Source organism: Oryctolagus cuniculus, chromosome 1 (genome assembly GCF_964237555.1).
Source record: "Oryctolagus cuniculus chromosome 1, mOryCun1.1, whole genome shotgun sequence".
Classification (NCBI taxonomy): domain Eukaryota; kingdom Metazoa; phylum Chordata; class Mammalia; order Lagomorpha; family Leporidae; genus Oryctolagus; species Oryctolagus cuniculus.
In genome coordinates this window covers 65,042,609-65,064,412 of record NC_091432.1, presented here as the reverse complement: position 1 = coordinate 65,064,412, position 21,804 = coordinate 65,042,609, and the positions used below count along the sequence as shown (strand labels likewise).

Genomic DNA, 21,804 nt, shown 5'->3' with positions numbered 1-21,804 from the left:
GGGGGCAGGCTGAGGCGGAGACGAAAGCCACTTTGGGATTCTCAAGTTAGCCCGGGAATAGGGGGCGAAAAGTTGAAACCAGAAGCGGAAACGTAAGCCGGATTGGGATCCGTCTGATTAACCCCGGGAGCAAAGGACGGGAAGCCAAATCGTGGGGCGGAGACGTGAGCTGGGTTGAATTCGCCAAGCTAGCCCGGGGAACTTAGATTGAATGCTAATGGCGGAGACGTAAGCCACGCTGTGTGACTCGCGGAGGCTGCCGCGCGCAGACAGAGCGCGCGGGGCTCAAGTAGATAGGGAACGCGGGGCTAGTGCGTAACCGCGGAGTGTGCGCGCAAAGCCGAGCCGCGCAGATGAGAGAGGCGCGGGCTGAAGCGGCTCAGAGCCGGAAAGCCGCCGAGAAGCAGCCTCGGGGCGGGCGCCGGGAGGCCGCGGGGATAAGAGAAACAGAAGTTTAGAAGTAAAATGAGAGAAATAGGAATGCTGGAAGATAGAAGCAAAATGGGAGAAATAGGAATGCCCGGAGATAGAGAAATAGAGAAATAGAAAGGCCTCCCCTCAACATGGCAGTGAGAAAGCTTGGATTCGGTCTGCCTGATTAGGGAGGCGGTGAGCACCTGCGGGCGGCTAGCAGCTTATGCGCCGCAGGTCACCGAAGACAGGCACGAATTAACATCAGTAAGGCCTCCCCACAATACCGCAATTAGAAGGCTTGGATTCGGTCTGCCCGATTAGTGAGGCGATGAGCACCTGCAGGCGGCTAGCAGCTTATGCGCCGCAGGTCACCGAACGCAGGCACGCATCAGCGCCTAAAAACCTCCTCACAACATGGCGAAGAGAGGACCCGGATTCGGTTTGCCTGATTGATAGGACTTGTAAGAACCTGTGGCAACTCTAGCAAGCAGAGCAGAGTGTGTGCCGCGGGGCACCGAAGACAGGCGCGTATCAACGCCAAAAAATAAAAAGAAAGGGGGATCTGTGGGGAGCAGCCCGGACTGGACTGAGTTACTGGAATTAAGACTTATTCTGTGCATCTGCTCTCCCACAATATGGCGCTGGGAGAGAAGTAAACAGCTTCTGCACAGCTGCCTCCAGTTCAACCAATAAACTGTAGGACTTGCTCCTGATTGGAGGAGAGCAGCGTACTCGGCGTGTGGGCAGCCGAGTTGGGATTGGCAGAGGAGGACTATAAAGGAGGAGAGAGACGGCATGCACGAGGAACATCTAAGGGGAACATCTAAGGGGAACACCTGTGCAGCCCCCGAGAGAGCCGGCCGGCGGTGTGCCGCTCCCCTGCGGAAGTGGGGAATGTGGCCAGGGGGAACTGCCCTTCCACGGAGGTGGAAGGGATAGTAGCCAACCCGGGAAGAACCAGCAGCAAACCCGGGGAGGGCCGAGCAGACGAAAGAACAGCGCAGGGTCCTGTGTCGTTCCTCCACGAAGAGGGGGAGCGACATAATGGTGCCGTGACTCGGATATGAAGCCTAGGCAGGGTCCTGTGTCGTTCCTCCACGAAGAGGGGGAGCGACAGGCGCCCATATGGGATGCTGGCTCACCTGCTACACCATAGCGCAAGCCCCTGGAATAAATCTTTAAGATTTACTTATTTATATGAAAAGTAGAGTATTAGAGAGAGAGAAATCCACATTTGTTCCCTAAATGGCTGCAACGGCCTTTGGCTAGTTCAAGCTGAAACCAGGAATCTGAACAACTTCTGGGTCTTCCACGTGGGTGGTAGGGGCCCAAACACTTCAGCCATCTTCTGCTTTCCTCAGGTATATTAACAGGGAATTGGAATGAAGTGGAGCAGCAGCGCCTGGAACTGGGACTTTGACAGGGGCCTTCCTCCATATAAATTTTGGACTCAGTTTGTCAATCTCTTGATTCATTTATTTTATTTTTTTAAGATCTCTTTATTTATTTGGAAGTCAGAGTTAAAGCGAGAGAAATTGAGTGAGAGAGAGCGCACATGAGAACTTCCATCCACTGGTTCACTCCCCAACTGCAACTGGTTGGGTCTGGACCAGGCTGAAGCCAGGAACCAGGAGCTTTTTCTGGGTCTCTCATGTGGGTGGCAAGGAACCAAGCACTTGGGCCATCCTGTGCTGCCTTCCCAGGCACATTAGCAGGGAGCCAGATTGGAAGTTGAACAGCCAGGACTTGAACCGGTGCCCAGATAGGATTCCAGCATGGCAGGTGGTGGCTTAACCACTACACCACAACACCAGCCATTTCAATCTCTTATTTTAAGAAAAGTTACTGGGGAACAGGCATTTATCTAAGTAGCTAAGATGCTTGCATTCCATATTTTATGTGTTTTAATATTATTACAGAGTTTAAATTTGTTTTTTATTGGAACTGGTGTGATTTCAGCTGGTTAATTGGCTTCTTTTGCCTGTTGGTGCGCTGGTTCAAGTCCCTGATGCTCTGTTTCCCATCCAGCATCTTGTTAATTGCTGGAGAAGGCATTGGAAGATGGATCAAAGTAGTTGGGCCCCTGCCACCCACATGGGGGAGACTGGGAGGGAGTTCCTGGTTCCAGGCCAAAACCTGTCCTATAGCTGACTGTTTTAGCCATTTGGGGAATGAACCAGTAGATAGAAGATTTCTTTCTATTTATTTCTCCTTTGTTTGTTGCTCTGCCTTTCAAATAAATAAATAAATAAATCTTCCAAAAGGTTTTTTTCTTGTATTTAGTATTGCTTAAAGTATTTAGAAATTTCATTGATTTTTGTATATCGACCTTGTATACTAAGACACGAATAGTAGGTTCTAGTAGATTTTTAATTAATTTCTTAGGTTTCTTTTACATAAGCAAGTGTGTCATCTGTAAGTGAAAACTGTCATTTTGTGTGCTTTTTTTTTTTCTTATCAACATTGTGCTGAAATCATGATGCTGAATAGAAGTGGCAATATTGACTATCCTTGCCTTTTTTCCTTTCTTAGGAAAAAAGCATTTGGTTTTTTTACTCTAAGGGTTTGATGTTAGCTGTAGGTTCAAAGTAGATACCCTTTACCAAATTGATCAAGTTTTCTTCTATTTTGGTCTGCTGGTTAGCTCAGAATTTTCATCCTGATTTTATGTTGAATTTTGCTAAATAGTTATCTGGATTATGTCAGTTGACTGATTTTTTTATATGGTTAAACTAGTCTTTTATCCCTTTGATAATCAACAACTTACAGTAGTTCTATGTACTGTTTTTTTGACATTACACTGGTATGGATGCGATAGTACTCTGCAGAAGCTATATTTTGAATTTTGAGTTTTGATCTTTTCCTGGGTTAATGATAGGTGGTAACATACTGTCACTGTGCTGGGCAGCAGCAGGCCACAACTCCCAGGCAGTGAACAACTGATACTGCTAATCTATGATGTTTAGTAGATTACATATATTAAATGATTTTGAATTAGACCATTCTCATCTTTTTTTATTTTTTGAAGATTTATTTTTTTATTTGAAAGGCAAAGACAGAAGCAGAAGTAGGGAGAGGTTGTCCATCTGCTGATTTACTCCCCAAAATGGCCACAACGGCTGGAGCTGGGCTGATCCAAAGCCAGGAGCCAGGAGCTTTTTCCAGGTCACCCACATAGGTACAGGGGCCCAAGGACTTGGGCCATCTTCTGCTTTCCTAGGCCATAGCAGAGAGCTGGATTGAAGTGGAGCAGCTGGGACTCCATATGGGATGTTGGCACTGCGGGAAGCAGCCTTACCCACTATACCATCTTTGAGAGAGAGATCTTTGATCTGCTGGTTCACTCTCCAAAAGGCTGCAATGGTTGATTTTGGGCCAGGCTGAAGCCAGGAGCCTGGAACTCCATCTGGGACTCTCAGATGGATAACAGAGGCCCAAGTACTTGAACTGTTTGCTACTGCTTTTCACAGGGGCAGTAGCAGGGATTTTAATTGGATTGCAGCAGCAGGGACTTGAACCAGTGCTCATATGGGATGCCGATGAGCAGCTTAACTTGCTGTGCCACAATGCCAGCTCTAGAGTGTAGGGTTTTTAAATATTTTTTTTTTAAAGATTTACTTATTTATTTGAAAGAGTTATAGAGAGAAGGAGAGACAGAATCTTTCATCCTCTGGTTCACTCCCCAGGTGGCAACAATGGGCAGACCTGGGTCAGGCCAAAGCCCTGAGCTTCTGAGTCTCCCACATGGGTAGCAGGGGCCCAGGCACTTGGTCCATCTTCCACTGCTTTTCCCAGGCCATTAGCAGGGAGCTGGATCAAAAGTGGAGTGGCTGGGACTTGAACCAGTGTTCATGGGACGCTGGCATTGCAGGAGGCTGCTTTACCTGGTACACCACAACGCTGGCCCTTAAAGTGTGCTCTTAAGACAGCGAATAATTGCGTCTTATTTCTTCATTCAGCCCATCTCGATCGTTTAATTGGGATTTTAAGTCCTCTTTTTTATGTGTTTCCACAAATTAATATGGCTGGGTTTTAGTATCTCATTTTGTCAATTAGTTTTGTCGCATTTGTTTTTTCTTATTTTCCTGTCATTTTGATTCCTCTATTGACTTTTGTAAGATAAATTAATAATTCTAAATTTATTTGAAAGGCAGAATAACAAGAGAAGAGGGAGAGAGGCAGAGAGAGGTTTTCCATTGATTGGTTCACTCCACAAATGCCTAAAATAGCCAGGGCTGTTCCAGGCCAAAGCCAAAAACTGGGAATTTGAAATGAATCTCACACATAGGTGATAGGAACCCAACTGCTTGAGGCATCACCTGCTGCCTTAGCTAATATGTATTAGCAGAAAGCTGGATTCAGAGTGGAGTGGGAACTCAAACCCAGGCACTCTGATATGGCATATGGATGTCTTTTTTTTTTTCTTTTTTTAAGACTTATTTATTTATTTGAAAGTCAGAGTTACACAGAGAGAGAAGGAGAGGCAGAGAGAGAGAGAGGTGTCTTCCATCCGCTGGTTCACTCCCCAGTTGGCTGAAACAGAGCCAGGAGCTTCTTCTGGGTCTCCCATGTGGGTGCAGGGGCCCAAGGACTTGGACTTTCTTCTGTTGCTTTCCCAGGACATGAGCAGGGAGCAGGATTGGAAATGGAGCAGCCAGGACTCTAACTGGCATCCCTATGGGATGCTGGCACTGCAGGCAGCAGCTTTACCTGCTGCAGTGTCCCCTGTCTCGAGCAGATCTTAACCCCCGTGGCTCTGAGGCTAGCATCGTGGTATAGTGATGCCGCCTACAATGTTGGCATCCCATATGGGTACCTGTTAGAGTCCTAGCTGTTCCTCTTTTGAATCACTGTACCGTAACACCTACTCCCCTTTGTTGACTTTTAAGTTTTTTTTGCATTTTTTAATGATTATACTAGGGCTTACAATATGCCTCATTACCCTCACAGTCCATACTATTATAGAAACCTTGACCTAGTATAGTTATTTACATCTCTCCCTATCCTTTGTATTATAGTTGTGATTTATTAAATCTGTATTATAAACTTCATAACATTACTGTTTTACTTAAACACAGTTGTGTGTCTTAAATTAGAAGAAATATAATCTTTATTTACCATTTATGGTCACTATATGATGTCGGTTGCCTTAGCCATAAGAAAGGCTTTAAGTTTTTGTGTATATAGTCTCCTGGCAAGGAATTCTCATTTTTGTTTAACTGCAAGAATTTTTATTTAACCTTTACTTTTGAAAGATAATTTCATGGGAGAAAGTATTTTGGGATTGAAAAGCTTCTTTATTCTGAGAAATGTCATTAAAAATGTTAATCCAGGGCCAGGTATTTGGCATAGCAGTTAAGACATTGCTTATGATGCCTGCATGTTGTATCTGAGTGCCTGAGTTTGCTTTTTATTCCAGCTGTTGCTAATGTTCACTCTGCAAAGCAACAGGGATGATTTTCCATATGGGAGAGTCTGATTGAGCTCATGGCTTTCATCTATCCCAGTCCCAGCTACTATGGGATTTTCTTTGAAGGGCAGAGAGACAGAGAAGATCTTTCATTGTTGGTTCATTCTCCAGTTGGCCAGCAGGGTTGGGGCTGGGCCATGCTGAAGACAGGAGCCAGGGACTCCATCAGTTTCCTGCACGGCTGTCTGGGACTCAAGTACTAGGCCATCTGCTGCTGCTGCTTTTCTGGGCTCATTAGCAGGGAGCTGGTTTGAAAGCAGAGCAGCTGGGACCTGAACCCACCCTCCAATTTGGGAGTGCAGGCTTTGACTTAACCTGCTTTGCCCCAAGGCTAGCCCCTCCTGGCTTCTCTCCGCCTAAAAAGAAAAAGAAATCTGGGAATGCAGCAGACCACTGTCCAAATGCCTGGACCTTGCCACCACATAGGAGATCCTGGCTTTGGCTTAACCCAGTCCTGACTGTTGCTGCTATTTGGTGAGTGAACCCAGCAGATGGAAGATCTCTTTTTCCCTCTGTATATTAACTCTGACTTTGAAATAAATGTCTTTAAAAAAATTTTAAGGGGCCAGTGCTGTGACACAGCAGGTTAAGAGGTTAAGCCATGGCCTTCAGCCATCAGTGCTGGCATCCCTCCCCCTTGTTTTTTCTTTTTTTAAAAAAATATCTATTTGAAAGGCAGAGTTACAGAGGGTGGGGTGAGAGAGAGAGAGAGAGATCGAGATTCGTTGGTTCACTCCCCAATGGCTGCAGTGGTTGGAGCTGGGTCTATCCGAAGCTCAGAACCAGGAGCTTCTTCTGGTCTCCCATGTGGATGCAAAAGCACTTGGGATCCTATATGGTTTATGAGCCCTGGCTGTTTCACTTCTGATCCAGCTCTCTGCTAATGCACGTGGGAAAACAGCAGAGGATGGCCCAAGTCCATGGGCCCCTGCCACCCACATGGCTTTGGACTGGCTCAGCTCCTGCTGTTGTGGCCATTTAGGAAGTGAATCAATAGATGGAACGTTCTCTCTCTCCCTCTTCAAGTTTCAAAACAGCTTTTCATGTCACATCTTTCTCGCTCTCTCTTTTTTAAAGGTTTATTTATTTATTTGAAAGCGTTAACACAGAGAGGAGAGAGAGAGGTCTTCCATCCACTGGTTTACTCCCAAATTGGCCGCAACGGCCGGAGATGCACCAGGAGCCAGGAGCTTCTTCCAGGTCTCCCACGCGGGTGCAGGTGCCCAAGGAGTTGGGCCATCTTCTACTGCTTTCCCAGGCCATAGCAGAGAGCTGGATCGGAAGTGGAGCAGCCGGGCCTCAAACCGGTGCCCATATGGTCTGCCGGCGCTTCAGGCCAGGGCATTAACCCGCTGTGCCACAGCGCCGTCCCCTCTTTCTCACTCTTGAGCACTCATATTTGTCTTGACTCTTTCATCTTTCTACTTTCAGTGTTAGCACGTTGATTCATTAAATGAAGTGGACTTGAACCTCCAGTTCTTTTTGTTAGGATGCAAGTATATACCTGCTTGGCCTGTTGTAAATTAGGCAATTTTTTGAAAAAAAATTTATTTATTTACTTGAAAGTCAGAGTTACACAGAGAGAGGAGAGGCAGAGAGAGAGAGAGAGAGAGAGAGAGAGGTCTTTAATCCGCTGGTTCACTCCCCGATTGGCCACAATGGCTGGAGCTGTGCCAATCCGAAACCAGGAGCCAGGAGCTTCTTCTGGGTCTCCCACATGGGTACTTGGGCCTTCTATTGATCCCTCAGGTCATAGCAGAGAGCTGGATTGGAAGTGGAACAGCCGGCACCCATATGGGATGCTGGCATTGCAGGCAGCAGCTTTATCTGCTATGCCACAGTGCTGGCCCCAATTAGGAATGTTAAGGTCGTTGTCCTCCATCCTCTTTTCTTCTTTTTCTCAACTCTTTAGCTGTTTTTTTTTTTGTTTGTTTGTTTGTTGTTTTTTTTTTTTAAGTTTGGAGAAGTTGTTGTCATAGAAGGTCATATTGACAAACTTTGGGGCTATATGATTTTTAATTATTATTTGTAGAACTGTTGCAGATATTTTCCATTCTTTGTAGAATTTTCTGAGAACCCTATATAATGTGTTCACTGAACAAATTTTTTTTTTTATTTCAGTTGGAAAGACATCCTTGATCACCAGATTCATGTATGACAGTTTTGACAACACCTATCAGGTATTTTGTTTTTGTCAGTATATTAGTTATCTATTTTGTGTTACAAGTAATATTGAAGGTATTTAAAAAAATTCATTCATTTATGTGCAGTCATGATGTAAAAAGTACTTTTTATAATTTTTAAAATGATATATAAACAAACCAGTAGATGGAAGCGACATTATTTCAGGCTAAAGATCATACAGCCTAGGCATTAGAAATGACTGTGTAATACATTTGATGCCAAATGTGCATGATTATAATTGGAAGGTTGTTCATGGGAGTATTCAGAGAGGATCATAATGAGCTGGTAGGAATTTTTTTTAATTGAATCTGTATGACCGATTGCTAAAAAAAATATTTATTTTATTTGAAAGGCAGAAGAGAGAGGGAGGGAGGAAGGGAGGAGAGAGGTAGGGGGTGGGGGTGGGGGTGGGATGTACCTGCTAGTTCACTCTCCAAATGCCTGCAACAGTCAGGGCTGGGATTGGACAAAGCCAGGAGCCAAGAATTCCATCTGGGTCTCCCACATGGCTGGCAGGAATCCAAGTACTTGGGCCTTCAGCTATTCCCTCCCAGGTACATTGGTAGGTACCTGAATTAAAAGCTGATGTGGGACTTGTCCCAGACAATCTGATATGGCTTACTGGTGCCCCAAGGAGGGGCTTAATTCTTTATGCCACAATGCCTGCATCTTCTTGAATTATTTGAAGTAACCTTCTGTTAACTGTCTAAAAGGTTTTTGTTAAATAAAAGGGGCAACTTTTAGCCAGTTTGCATATGTATTACTGTGCAGTTGGTATAAAAACCTAATTTCAGTTGCTTTATTTTAGTAATATAAAAAATGTTAATCCAGCTAAAGAAATAATTAATGTCCATAAAGTTATTAACTGCCACTTTTTCAATCATTTATCAAACTATTTTTCAAAAAGCTCTGAGGATAAATTTAAAAGCGGAATAACTTTTTAAAAAAAGATTTACTTAAAAGGCAGAATTACTGAGAGAGAGGGAGACACAGAAATACCTTTTTTAAAAAAATTACAGAGAGGCAGAGAGAGTCTTCTATTTGCTGGATCATTCCCCAAATGGCTCTAGTGGTCAGGGCTGGATCAGACTGAAGCCAGAAGTGAGGAGCGTCTTCTAGGCTCCCACATAGATGCAGGAGCCCAAGTATTTGGGCCATATCCTCTGCTGCTTTCTCAGGAGCATTAGCAGGGAGCTGAATAGAAAGTGGAACAGCCAGGAAACGAAGCAGTGCCCATGTGGGATTCCAGTGTTGCAGGCGGCAGCTTTACCTGATATACCACGGTGCCAGCGCCTGAATCACTTTTTTTTTTTTTTAATAATGTATTTTTTAAAAAAGACTTATTTATTTGAAAGGGAAAGTGTAAGAGAAAGAGGTCTTCCACCTACTGGTTCACTCCCCAAAAGGCCATAATAGCTGGAGCTGGGCCAATCCGAAGCCAGGAGCTTTGTCTGGATCTCCCATGCAGGCACAGGAGCCCAAGGACTTGGACCATCTCGTACTGCTTTCCCAGACCACAGCAGAGAGCTGGATCAGAAGTGGAGCAGCTGGGACTCGAACTGGTGTCCATATGGGATGCCAGCGTTGCAGGTGGTAGCTTTACCCTGCTATACCACAGCACCAGCCCCCTGAATCACTTTTTTTAAAAATATTTATTTATTTATTTGAAAGTCAGAGTTACACAGGGAGAGAAGGAGAGGCAGAGAGAGAGAGATAGGAGAGAAAGGTCTTCCATCGCTGGTTCACTCCCCAATTGGCTGCAATGGCTGGAGCTGAGCCATTCCAAAGCCAGGAGCTGAGCCTCCCCCAGGTCTTCCCATGTGGGTGCAGGAGCCCAAGGGCGTGGGCCATTTTCCACTACCCTCCTGGGACAAAGCAGAGAGCTGGATAGGAAGTGGAGCAGCTGGGGCTTGAACCAGTGCCCACATGGGATGCCGGCACCCAAGACAGTGGCTTTACCCACTAAGCCACAGCGCTGGCCCCATGAATCACTTTTTAAGTATGTATTTTTCCATGCTTGGAAATGTATTTTATTTCAGGAATATACCTTCCCTCCCCTCCCCTCTTCTTTCTTTTCTTTCTTATTTGAAAGGCAAACACACAGCACACAAATCAGCTTCTATCCACAAGTTCATTCCCCAGTGTCAGCAACAAATGGGGCTAGATCAGACTGAAGCCGAATATCCAGAACTCAATCCAGGTCTTCAGTGTAGATAGCAGAGACAGAAGTATTTTTTATATAATTATTTTTTTATAATTATTTTAATAAAGATGGGCATTCGCAGGAAGCTGGGATTGGGAGTGGAGCAAGACTTGAGCTTCTGTATGAGATGAGGAGCTTCCCCAGCAGCATCTTGATCACTGAGTCAAATGTTCACCCTAGGAATATGCCTTTTGAATTGCATCTTTCTGTTTGAAAAACTAAAAATTTGTGGATTTCCTTTCTAGGACATTTGTTTTTTATTTTTTTTAAGATTTGTTTATTTGGAAGTCAGAGTTGTACAGAAAGAAGAGAGGCAGAGAGAGAGAGAGGTCTTCCATTTGCTGGTTCACTCTCCAGTTGGCCACAGTGGCCAGAGGTGTGCTGAGATCAGGAGCCAGGAGCTTCTTCAGGTCTCCCACATGGTCACAGGGGCCCAAGGACTTGGGCCATCTTCTACTGCTTTCCCAGGCCATAGCAGAGGACGGGAAATGGAGCAGCAGGGACTTGAACCAGTGCCCATATGAGACGCTGGCACTGCAGGCGGTGGCTTTACCTGCTATGCCACAGTGCCGGCCCCATTTGTATAATGAGAGTTGAAAAGACCCTTATTTACATCTTAGTTATACCATTTAGTAATTGAGTAGTTTGGGACCAGTTATCTTTTCAGCCTATTTTTTTAAATAAAGGTTTTATTTATTTGTTGAAGAAGCAGACTTAGAGAGGGAGAGAGAGAAGTCTTCCATTTGCTGGTTCACTCCCCAAATGGCTGCAACTGGCAGAGCTGAGCTAATCCAAAGCCAGGAGCCAGCAGTTTCTTCCAGGTCTCCCACACAGGTGCAGAGGCCCAAGCACTTGGGCCATCTTCCATTGCTTTCCCAGACCATTAGCAGGGAGCTGGATTGGAAGTGGAGCAGCTGGGAGTTGAGCCTGCACCTCTATAGGATGCCAGAACTGTAGTCAGAGACTTAGCCAGTACACCACAGCACTAGCCCCCAGCCTATATTTTTACATCTGTGAAGTAAAAATTATAATCCCTATGTATAGTGACTCCTGACTTTCTAGAAGAAGACATCTATTCTTCTGATTATTATCATTATTTACCAGTTAGAAAAACTGAATTTTTTTCTTTGAAGATTTTACCACTTGTTTCATAGTATTGTTTCATAATATTCTTTATTCTAATCTAAAGCACTTCAGGCAACTATAATATTCACATAGTAGATCAACTAGCCTCCTTTACTTACTTTTTTTTATTTTTAAAGATTTATTTATTGGGGCCAGTGCTGTGGCACAGGGGGTTAACGCCCTGGCTTGAAGCGCTGACATCCCATATGGGTGCCGGTTCGAGACCTGGCTGCTCCACTTCTGATCCAGCTTTCTGCTATGGCCTGGGAAAGCAGTAGAAGATGGCCCAAGACCTCGGGCACCTGCACCCATGTGGGAGACCTGGAGGAAGCTCCTGGCTCCTGGCTTCAGATCAGCACAGTTCTAGCCTGCTGTTGTGGTCAATTGGGGAATGAACCATTGGATGGAAGACCTCTCTCTCTCTCTCTCTCTCTCTCTGCGCCTCCCCTATCTCTGTGTAACTCTGACTTTCAAATAAATAAATAAATATTTTTTAAAAAGATTTCTTTATTTATTTGAAAGGCAGAATTACAGAGAGGCATAGGCAGAGAGAGAGAGGTCTTTGATCCGCTGGTTCACTTCCCAGACGGCTGCAATGGTTGGGGCTGTACCAATCCAAAGTCAGGAGCCAGGAGCTTCCTCCGGATCTCCCACATGGATGCAGGGGCCCAAGGACTTGGGCCATCTTCCACTGCTTTCCCAGGCCATAGCAGAGAGCTGGATCAGAGGTGGAGCAACCGAGATTTGAACCGATGCCCATATGGGATGATGGCACTGCAGGTGGCAGCCTTACTCGCCACGCCACAGCCCCAGCCCTTCCTTTACTTTCACTTCCATAATTTCAACTTTGATTCTCCCATCTTTCTGTAATTCTGCCTTTCAAATATAAAATATTTATTTTAAAAAAGAAAAGGAAGGCCGGCGCCATGGCTCACTAGGCTAATCCTTCGCCTGCGGCACTGGCACCCCGGGTTCTAGTCCCGTTTGGGGCTCCAGTTTTGTCCTGGTTGCTTATCTTCCAGTCCAGCTCTCTGTGGTGGCCTGGAAGGGCACAAGTGCTTGGGCCCTGCACCCACATGGGATACCAGGAGGAAGCACCTGGCTCTTGGCTTCAGATCAGCGCAGCACGCCAACCGTAGCAGCCATTTGGGGGGTGAACCAACGGAAGGAAGACCTTTCTCTCTGTCTCTCTCTCACTATCTAACTCTGCTTGTCAAAAAAAAAAAAAAAGAAAAAAAAAAAAAAAAAGAAAAGAAAAGAAAAGCAAAAGTATTCATAGCATGATAATGTTTGTTGTGCTACAGTATGGACAGGTCATAATTTGTTTTTGTTTTAGAGATTTATTAATTTGAGAGGCAGCATTACAGACAGAGAGAGGAAGACAAGGAGAGAGAGAGGTCTTTCATCCACTGGTTCACTTCTCCAAATGGCTGTAATGGATGGAGCTGTACTGATCCAAAGGCAGGATCACTATCCCACGCAGGTGCAAGGGTCCAAGCACTTGGGCCCTTCTCTGCTGCTTTCCCAGGTGCATTAGCAAGGAGCTAGAATGGAAGTGGAGCAACCGGGACTTGAACTAGCACCCATATGGGATGCTGGCACTGCAAGCGGGCAGCAGCTTTGCCTGATACACTACAACACTTGTCTCAGTAGTTTGCTCTTTTTAAAGGAAGAAGAGGGAGAAGGTACTCTCCTTCACTATCAGGTATCATAAAGTTTACTATAGTTGATTATTTTGAATTAAGAGTCTAAAAACCTTTTTTTTTTTTGACAGGCAGAGTTAGAGAGAGAGAGAGAGAAAGGTCTTCCTTTCCGTTGGTTCACCCCCGAAATGGCTCCTACAGTCGGCGTGCTGCGCTGATCCGAAGCCAGGAGCAGGTGCTTCCTCCTGGTATCGCATGCGGGTGCAGGGCCCAAGCACTTGGGCCATCCCAAGCCACCACTTCCCTCCCAGGCCACAGCAGAGAGCTGGACTGGAAGAGGAGCAACCGAGACAGAATCCAGCCCCCAACCGGCACTAGAACCTGGGGTGACGGCGCCGCAGGTGGAGGATTAGCCTAGTGAGCCGCGGCGCCGGCCCTAAAATAAAACCTTTATAGTTATGTACAACTAGTTTGGACAGAAACACCAAGGCGATTCAATCAGGAAAGGATAGTGCTTTCCACAAATGATGCTAGAACAATTGACACCCACATGTGAACATATTAATATTTATCTTTTTTTTTTTTTTTTTTTTTTTGGACAGGCAGAGTGGACAGTGAGAGAGAGAGGGACAGAGAGAAAGGTCTTCCTTTGCCGTTGGTTCACCCTCCAATGGCTGCTGCGGCCGGCGCACTGCAGCCGGCGCATGGCGCTGATCCGAAGGCAGGAGCCAGGTGCTTCTCCTGGTCTCCCATGGGGTGCAGGGCCCAAGCATTTGGGCCATCCTCCACTGCACTTCCCTGGCCACAGCAGAGAGCTGGCCTGGAAGAGGGGCAACCGGGACAGAATCCGGTGCCCCAACCGGGACTAGAACTCGGTGTGCTGGCGCCGCAAGGCGGAGGATTAGCCTGTTGAGCCACGGTGCCGGCCTATTAATATTTATCTTTACCTTGTGCTATATATTAACTCAAAGTAGATAATCCTGAATGTCAGTGTTAAAGCTGTTAATGTTTAGAAAGCTTTTAGGAAACAGTCTTCGTGAACTTGCATTAGGAAAAATTTCTCTCCCATCACAACAGAAGCAAGTTTCATAAAAGAAAATTAAAATATATCAAAATTTAAAACTTGAGTACTTATAAAGGATTCTTAAGAAAATAAAAACAGTATATGAATTTTGAAAAATCATCAAAAAGAGAAGGCCACAAATGAGAAACTCACTTTCACTATTGATGATTGCTAGTATTATCAACTCCTTACCCTGAAATTGGGGAAATAAAAGAAAAGAAGTATCTTTCCTGCCTATTTCTGCGCAAATTGTACTTCAGGGTAACCAAAGAACTTTGTTTAGTATATTCTGTATAGAAGAATGCCATCTAGTAATTGTAGCAAGAACGATAGAGATAGAAAATTACCATTTTGTATCTGTAATGAAATAATTCAGGTAACTATTATCAGTGGATGTTAAGCCGATCAGATGAAAAGTGAATGAGAATGCCGGCGCTGTGGCACTGGCACATCGGGTTCTAGTCCCAGTTGGGGTGCTGGATTCTGTCCCGGTTGCCCCTCTTCCAGGTCAGCTCTCTGCTGTGGCCACTCCGCATGTCAAAAAAAAAAAAAAAAAAAAAAAAAAAAAGTGAATGAGAAATTGGGAATTTACTGGATCCCAAGGTATTAATTTTCCCATAGATAATCAGTGAAAAACTGAACCTTACAATAGAAGAATCATGCTATCATTGACTAAACTCACTGATGAGTGTGGGTCACACTAATAGTGGAAGTTGTTTGCCTATTAATGTGATACAGTATGAAATACCCAGCACTACCTCTAAACCTAGAGTATGTCCAGTCTAAATCTTACCAAGCCTTATAAGTAACTTTAAAAAAATACAAATGAGTGGCCGGGGCTGTGGGTTAGTGGATAAAGCCACCACCTGCAGTGCCAGCATCCCATATGGATGCCGATTCGAGTCCCAGCTGCTCCACTTCTGATCCACTTCTCTGCAATGGCCTGGGAATGCAGTGGAAAATGGCCCAAGTCCTTGGATCCCTGCACTCACATGAAAGACCTGGAAGAAGCTCCTCTCTCCTGGCGTCAGATCAGCCCAGCTCCCGCTGTTGTGGCTATTTGGGAAATGGATCAGCAGATAGAACACCTCTCTCTCTCTTTCTCTGCCTTTCAAATAAATACATAAATCTTTTTTTAAACAAATACGCATTCTTGAAGAAAAAACAGAACCACAAGTAAGAAGACAATTTCAGGTTCCAGCACTGTGGCATAGTGGGTAGAGCCACCGCCTGCAGTGCCAGCATCCAGTATGGGTGCCAGTTTGAGTCCCGGCTGCTCCATTGCGATCCTCCTGTCTGCTACGGCCTGAGAAAGTAGTGAAAGATGGCCCAAGTCCTTGGGCCACTGCTCCCACGTTGGAGACCCTGGGGAAACTGCTGGCTCCTGGCTTTGGACTGGCGCAACTCTGGCCATTGCAGCCATTTGGGGAGTAAAGCAGTAGATGGAAGACTGACTCTCTCTGCCTCTCTGCCTTTCAAATAAATAAATAAATAAATAAATCTTTAAAAATAACAAAAAGAAGACAGCTTCAGAATGTGGATCACTATATAGAACGGTTGACCTATCTGTTCAAGTCATTTACATGGGGAAAAGTAGGTCAGTATATAGTTCACAATTAAAAGATTCTAATTGAAAAATAGATAACTACGATTTGTGGATCTTGTTTTATAAAAATAACAAAGTTGGTAGTTAAACAAAGACAACATTAAACCTAACATTTTTTAACAAATGTATTTATATACTTGAAAGGCAGAGTTACAGAGAGAGGGTAAGATGGAGAAAGAGATCTTCTGTATGTGGTTCACACTGCAAATGTCTGCAACAGCTAGGTCTGGGCCAGACAGAAGCCAGGAATCGGGAGCTTCATCCTAGTATCTTATGTGGCTGGCCAGGCCCAAGTACTTGGGCCATCTTATGCTGGTTTCCTAGGCATATTGGGAAGCTGGGTCCTAAGAAGAGCACCCAGGACTCTTATCATTTCTCCAATATGGGATGCTGGCTTCACAGGTAGTGGCTTAACCCATTGCACCACAACTTCAGCCCCAAAATCTTGGCTTCAGTAGGAGAGACTGGTTTCTAGTGTGACTTACACATTTTGTAAACATTTAAGTTTAGTTAGTCCTAGCCAAAAATGCACCCTAAAACCTTACTTAAGAAAATTGGCTTGAAAGTATATCAAGTGTTTTCTTTGTGAAGAATCAACTGTGTGATTAGCTGCCACCTTATATAATCGGGCAAAAAAAATTCTTCAGCAAATCATCTTAAGTTTCCCTACCTCCACCCCCACCATACACACAACAGAGAAACTTCAGAAATGTGTAAATAGAGTGCTCATCTCATTCCTGGAAATTTATTTGTGAGCTTGCATGAGCTATGTGTAATATATATGTCTGTTTTTATGTATATGTGTGAAATATATGTGCATATATGTGTGATATATAGATAAGTGAGGTTTCATTTCACAAGAGACTTTTTTTAAAAATAAATCAGTGGTTTTCTTTTTTTTTTTTCTTTTTTTTTTTTAAGATTAATTTATGAGGCTGGCGCCTTGGCTCACCTGACTAATCCTCCGCCTGCAGTGCTGGCATCCCATATGGTCACCGGGTTCTAGTCCTGGTTGCTCCTCTTCAGTCCAGCTCTCTCCTGTGGCCCGGGAGGGCAGTGGAAGATGGCCCAAGTGCTTGGGCCCCTGTACCCGCATGGGAGACCAGGAAGAAGCACCTGGCTCCTGGCTTCAGATCGGTGCAACGCCGGCCATAGCAGCTTCTTCCGGGTCTCCCACATGGGTGCAGAGCCCAAGAACTTTGGCCATCTTCTACTGCTTTCTCAGGCCACAGTAGAGAGCTGGATTGGAAGAGGGGTAGCTGGGACTAGAACCAGTGCCCATATGGGATGCGAGCACCACAGGCTACTCTGCCACGGCACCAGCCCCTGGGAGAAAATACTTTCAAGGTGCATATCTTAAAGGATTAATATCTAAGATATATCAGCAACTTACGAAACTCAACAACAACAAAAATCCAACCACAAAAAACAATCCAGTTAAGAAATGGGTTGCTGGCACTGAGGCATTGCGAGTAAAACTACCACCTGCAGTGCCGGCATTCCCATATGGGCACTGCATCCCGGCTGCTCCACTTCTGATCCAGCTCTCTGCTATGGCCTGGGAAAGCAGTAGAAAATGGCCAAGTTCTTGGGCCCCAGACCTGGAGGAAATTCCTGGCTCCTGGCTTTGAATAGCCGAGCCATTTGGGGAGTAAACCAGCAGATGGAACACTTGCTCTTGCTCTCGCTCTCTCTCTTTCTGCCTCTCTGTAACTCTTTGAAATAAATAAATCTTTGAAAATAAAAGATGTGACAAAAAGAACCCAGACTTTATTGAAGAAAGAAATGGGCACAGGACCTCAACAGGTAGAAATACAAATGGCCAACAAATATATGAAAAATGCTTACTATCACTAGCCATCAAGGAAGTGCAAATCGAAACCACAATGAGATACCATCTCAGCTGTGTCAGAAGGCTAAAATCCAAATGACTTAACAGATGCTGGTGAGCATATGAGAAAGAGGAACACTTTCACACTGTTGGTGGGAATGTAAATTAGTGGAAAACAGCATTGAGATTTCTTTAAAAACTAGGAATAGACTTGCCATATGATTCAGCATTCCCACTACTGGGAATATACCCAAAAGACATGAACATGTTGTACCACCATATTTATGGCAGAACTATTCACAATAACCAAAATTTGGAATAAGCCAAGGAAGGTGTCCGTTATCAGATGAATGGATAAAGAAAATATGGTAGATATACAGCATGGAATATTATTCAGCTATTAAAAAGAATGAAATTCTGCCTTTTGTAGCAAAATGGATACAACTGGATGACATGTTGAGTGAAATAAGCTGTACACAGAAAGCTAAATACTGCATGTTGTCTCCCTTGTATGTGGGAGCTAAAATTAAAAAAATAATCAAGGGGCTGGCACCATGGCTCACTTGGTTAATCTTCCACCTGTGGCTCCGGCATCCCTTATGGGCGCTGGGTTCTAGTCCCAGTTGCTCCTCTTCCAGTCCAGCTCTCTGCTGTGGCCCGGGAAGGCAGTGGAGGATGGCCCAAGTGCTTGGGCCCCTGCACCTGCATGGAGACCTGGCTCCTGGCTTTGGATTGGCGCAGCGCAGGCCGTAGCAGCCATTTTGGGGGTGAACCAACGGCAGGAAGACCTTTCTCTCTTTCTCTCACTGTCTGTAACTCTACCTGTCAAATAAACAAGAAAAATCAAAAAAATTCCTATGTGTATCAGTGCTGCTGTGAAAGTAGTTTTATAAAAAATCATTTAAATGTTGCTGAAAGTAACTTTTGAGATTACTTTGGATTTAGAGGATGTTTTATCACAAGGAATGTTACAGATTGACAGTAAACATTGCAGAAGATGGCACAGATAAAACAGTGGGTTATAGGCACATAATGATTTCCATAACTATGGTGGTAATTGAATGCTTCCTTAACTTTAAAAAAATATTATTTGTTTGAAAGACAGAGAGAGAACTGATTCACTTCCAAATGCCTGCAGCAACTGGGACTGGACCAGGCTAAACCCAGAGCAGGGAACTCAATCCATGTCTCCCTGGAGAGAGGGACCCAACTACTTGAGCCTTCACCTGCTGCATTCCAGGGTGCACATTAGCAGGAAGCTGGAGATTGGGAACAGAGATTTCAATCCAAACACTCTACCCACACCTTAACCTTTTTTAAAAAGTTTTATTTATTTGCTTGAAAGTCAGAGTTACACAGAGAGAGAAGGAGAGGCAGAGAGAGAGAGAGAGTCTTCCATCTGCTGGTTCTTTGGTAAATGATAGGCAGTGGAACTTTATGTAGGTTTGGTCTTCAAATTCAAGCTTCTTTTCCTTGCTTGATACAGAAGGAAACCTATTTCTGTTACCTAATTACTGTTCTTTTACACTGGAAATAAATCCCTTTTGGAAAATCATGTTTGGGTCTCTGGCATAGCTGACAAGCCACTGTGTAGGCAGTCACTTACTTTATAGCAGCAGTATTTAATGAAATTGCTGTTGGATCAACTAGTGCCACCCTATGTTGGTTATTCAGATACTCAAATCTAGGTTCAAATACAGGTAGTCAAAGTGAAGTTCTCCTAGTCTTGTTATCAATAAAATAAAAAGATAGTTGAGAATAAGCTGTGTGCAAGAATGCATGGGAGTTAGAGATGATCATGTAAAAAACCTAAAATAATGCATTATTCAAAGCAAGTGCTTAATATGTGAAAGCCATCACTGAAATTGTGTTTGTTCCTACTTGACTGTAATGTGTTTGTTCATTATTTCTTCTGCAGTCATACATCCCATTTGAATCCTAAACTCCTGGCCACCTTTAAACCATTGTTATTTGTTTATGTCTTTGTTTTTTGTTTTGTTTTTCAGGCAACAATTGGCATTGACTTTTTATCAAAAACAATGTACTTGGAGGATCGAACAGTGAGTAATTTTTTCAGTGTGCAGTTTTGCAACACTGCAGGTTGGAATACTATGATCAAGTGTATAATCAATTATTGACAACGTAGGAAATACTCAACAAAGTTACTAAAGTTCGTGTATAGGCCTTGAAATAAACTATAACACTGAGTGAATGGTAGTTAGTACTCTGACTTCTGATCTCCAGGTGAGATCCAAAGGAAGAGAGAAAGCTAACTTATTTGTAAAAATTCTGAAGTCTTTGGTTTGTTAAAGTTTTTTTTTTTTTTAATTTGGAAAAATAATGTAGCTTTAAGAAAGAATTAAAAGAATTTGCTGGAAAAAAAAATTAGAACTGCCAAAGACCTTTTGAATGCGATTCGTAAGGCATTCAGGAAGATTTCATTTGAGTATCACACAATTTGTGAATATTAAGGTTTTCTTTGTCAGAACAGAACATGTACCAAAATGACCAAATGGAAAGAAGTAATATTCATTTATTTGTTCTATTTTTATAGACCATTCTTTGGAGTGTTCTCTTTAAATACAATGTAAATAGTATATTCTAGCCTAATACCATTAAAGAGATTCCTGTCACCTAAACAGTGAATATCTGTAATGCAATATTGTGGGACCTGCACCCCAAATATTAATTTATCTCTAATATTATTTCTTGTAAGTATGTGAGTTTTTTCTTTGGGATTTTCTCTTTTATATTTTCATATATAGCATGCTATTTCTTAAAACTTGAAAGCCTGGAACTACTTTATAATGGTAAGAAAACTTAATGCTTGTTTTCAGGCTTTTCTTCCTACAATGTAAATGTGAGAAAGTAAGTAAAAGTCTTATGTAAGATTGCTAAAAGACATTTCTCCTTTTTGTTGTGTTATGTGCAGTGTTCTGGGGAGAAATGTATGGGAGAAATATGAGCACAGTGTTAAAGATCCAATTTCAAACAAATTGGACCCAGTAAAAAGAGAGAGACATTTTAGCTTCAGAAAGGCTCTCAAAGAAGCATTAATTCTTTTACTCTGATGGACTGGGGCCACTCATTGATATTTACCTAGTTTTTGTCTTTTTTATGTTCAGTTTAAACGTTAACAGCCTACTTTTTGTAAACTGGAAGGCAGAGGTATTCACAGAAGTTTTAGGGAGGGCAAAGTGGGAAGCCATATTTCTGGTTATATAAATCTTTCACAATGGCATTTTTCAGTCTGTGTACCTTCAAAGCAAGCAAGTATTTAGTGTTAGTGCCTTCTGAAGGAGTTTCGTCATTTCATTTCTCATTCTTCTGCAACCTCTTGCATGAATCTCCTTTCTGTTCCCTTCTCACTCTTCTTCCCCTTTAAAAAAAGTTTTTAGTATTAGTTTTTTTTTTTTGTTCTTTTTTTTTTTTATTTATTTTTTCCCATCCCACAGATCAGGCTGCAGCTGTGGGATACTGCGGGTCAGGAACGTTTCCGTAGCCTCATTCCCAGTTACATCCGTGATTCTGCTGCAGCCGTAGTAGTTTACGATATTACAAGTAGGTATTTTGCAATGGGTTGACCTCTCTTATTTTTCTTGCTTGTTTGACTGATTTTGTTGTTAGGTACGATTGCAATTATGGGACACAGCAGGTCAAGAGCGGTTCAGGAGCTTGATTCCTAGCTACATTCGTGACTCCACTGTGGCAGTTGTTGTTTATGATATCACAAGTGAGTGGGGGGAATTACGCATTTCTAATCTTCTTTCAACCTTTAGCTTAGCTGCATGCATGTTCTTGTCTTGTGCTTGTTTTCCTATTGGCATGTAAAAATAAGTTTTATCACAGACTGACCAGGTCAGAAATATTTGCTTTGGTGTTTGTACCAGTATGCTTTATTTTTACAGTCCTAGGTTGTTCACCCCAGAAATTTTCTTGTCCAATTATACTCCTCAAAACTTTCTTACTATCCTCTTATCCCTAAGCCATACCATAATTATAGTTGAAGGAATCTCTCCCTTTTCATTAAAATTAATCTCAGATTTCTCTAAAATGGAATAACCTGCATTTAAGCCTTTTGCTAAGTTTTCCAAATCCTCCAAGGTTTCTGTTGAGGCTGTTAAAACTTCTGTTCGCCAGCTTTTCTCTGCTTTCCCCTTCCAGCCATTCTCTATAGAGGAAGACAGAGAAAATGTAATGTACAACTTTCTGATTATCATTTTTATTTGGATCATATCTAGATTCTATGATGGACTTAATTGATA

General features: G+C 43.4%; 1 protein-coding gene across 4 annotated transcripts in view; it reads left to right on the top strand.

Annotated features, from left to right (window-relative positions):
* The window catches only part of RAB6A (RAB6A, member RAS oncogene family), a 65,851-nt gene that overhangs the window by 26,881 nt on the left and 17,166 nt on the right, over window positions 1–21,804 (top strand). For 2 of the 4 annotated variants that reach the window (XM_017344791.3, XM_051822489.2), the window contains 3 exons: window positions 8,006–8,064; window positions 19,546–19,599; window positions 20,995–21,100. In XM_017344791.3, coding sequence (XP_017200280.1) covers window positions 8,006–8,064; window positions 19,546–19,599; window positions 20,995–21,100 — 219 coding nt within the window. Of the gene's footprint in view, window positions 1–8,005; window positions 8,065–19,545; window positions 19,600–20,994; window positions 21,101–21,166; window positions 21,273–21,804 lie in introns of all 4 variants that reach the window. The other 2 variants (XM_002708705.5, XM_051822495.2) reach the window with 1 other exon arrangement.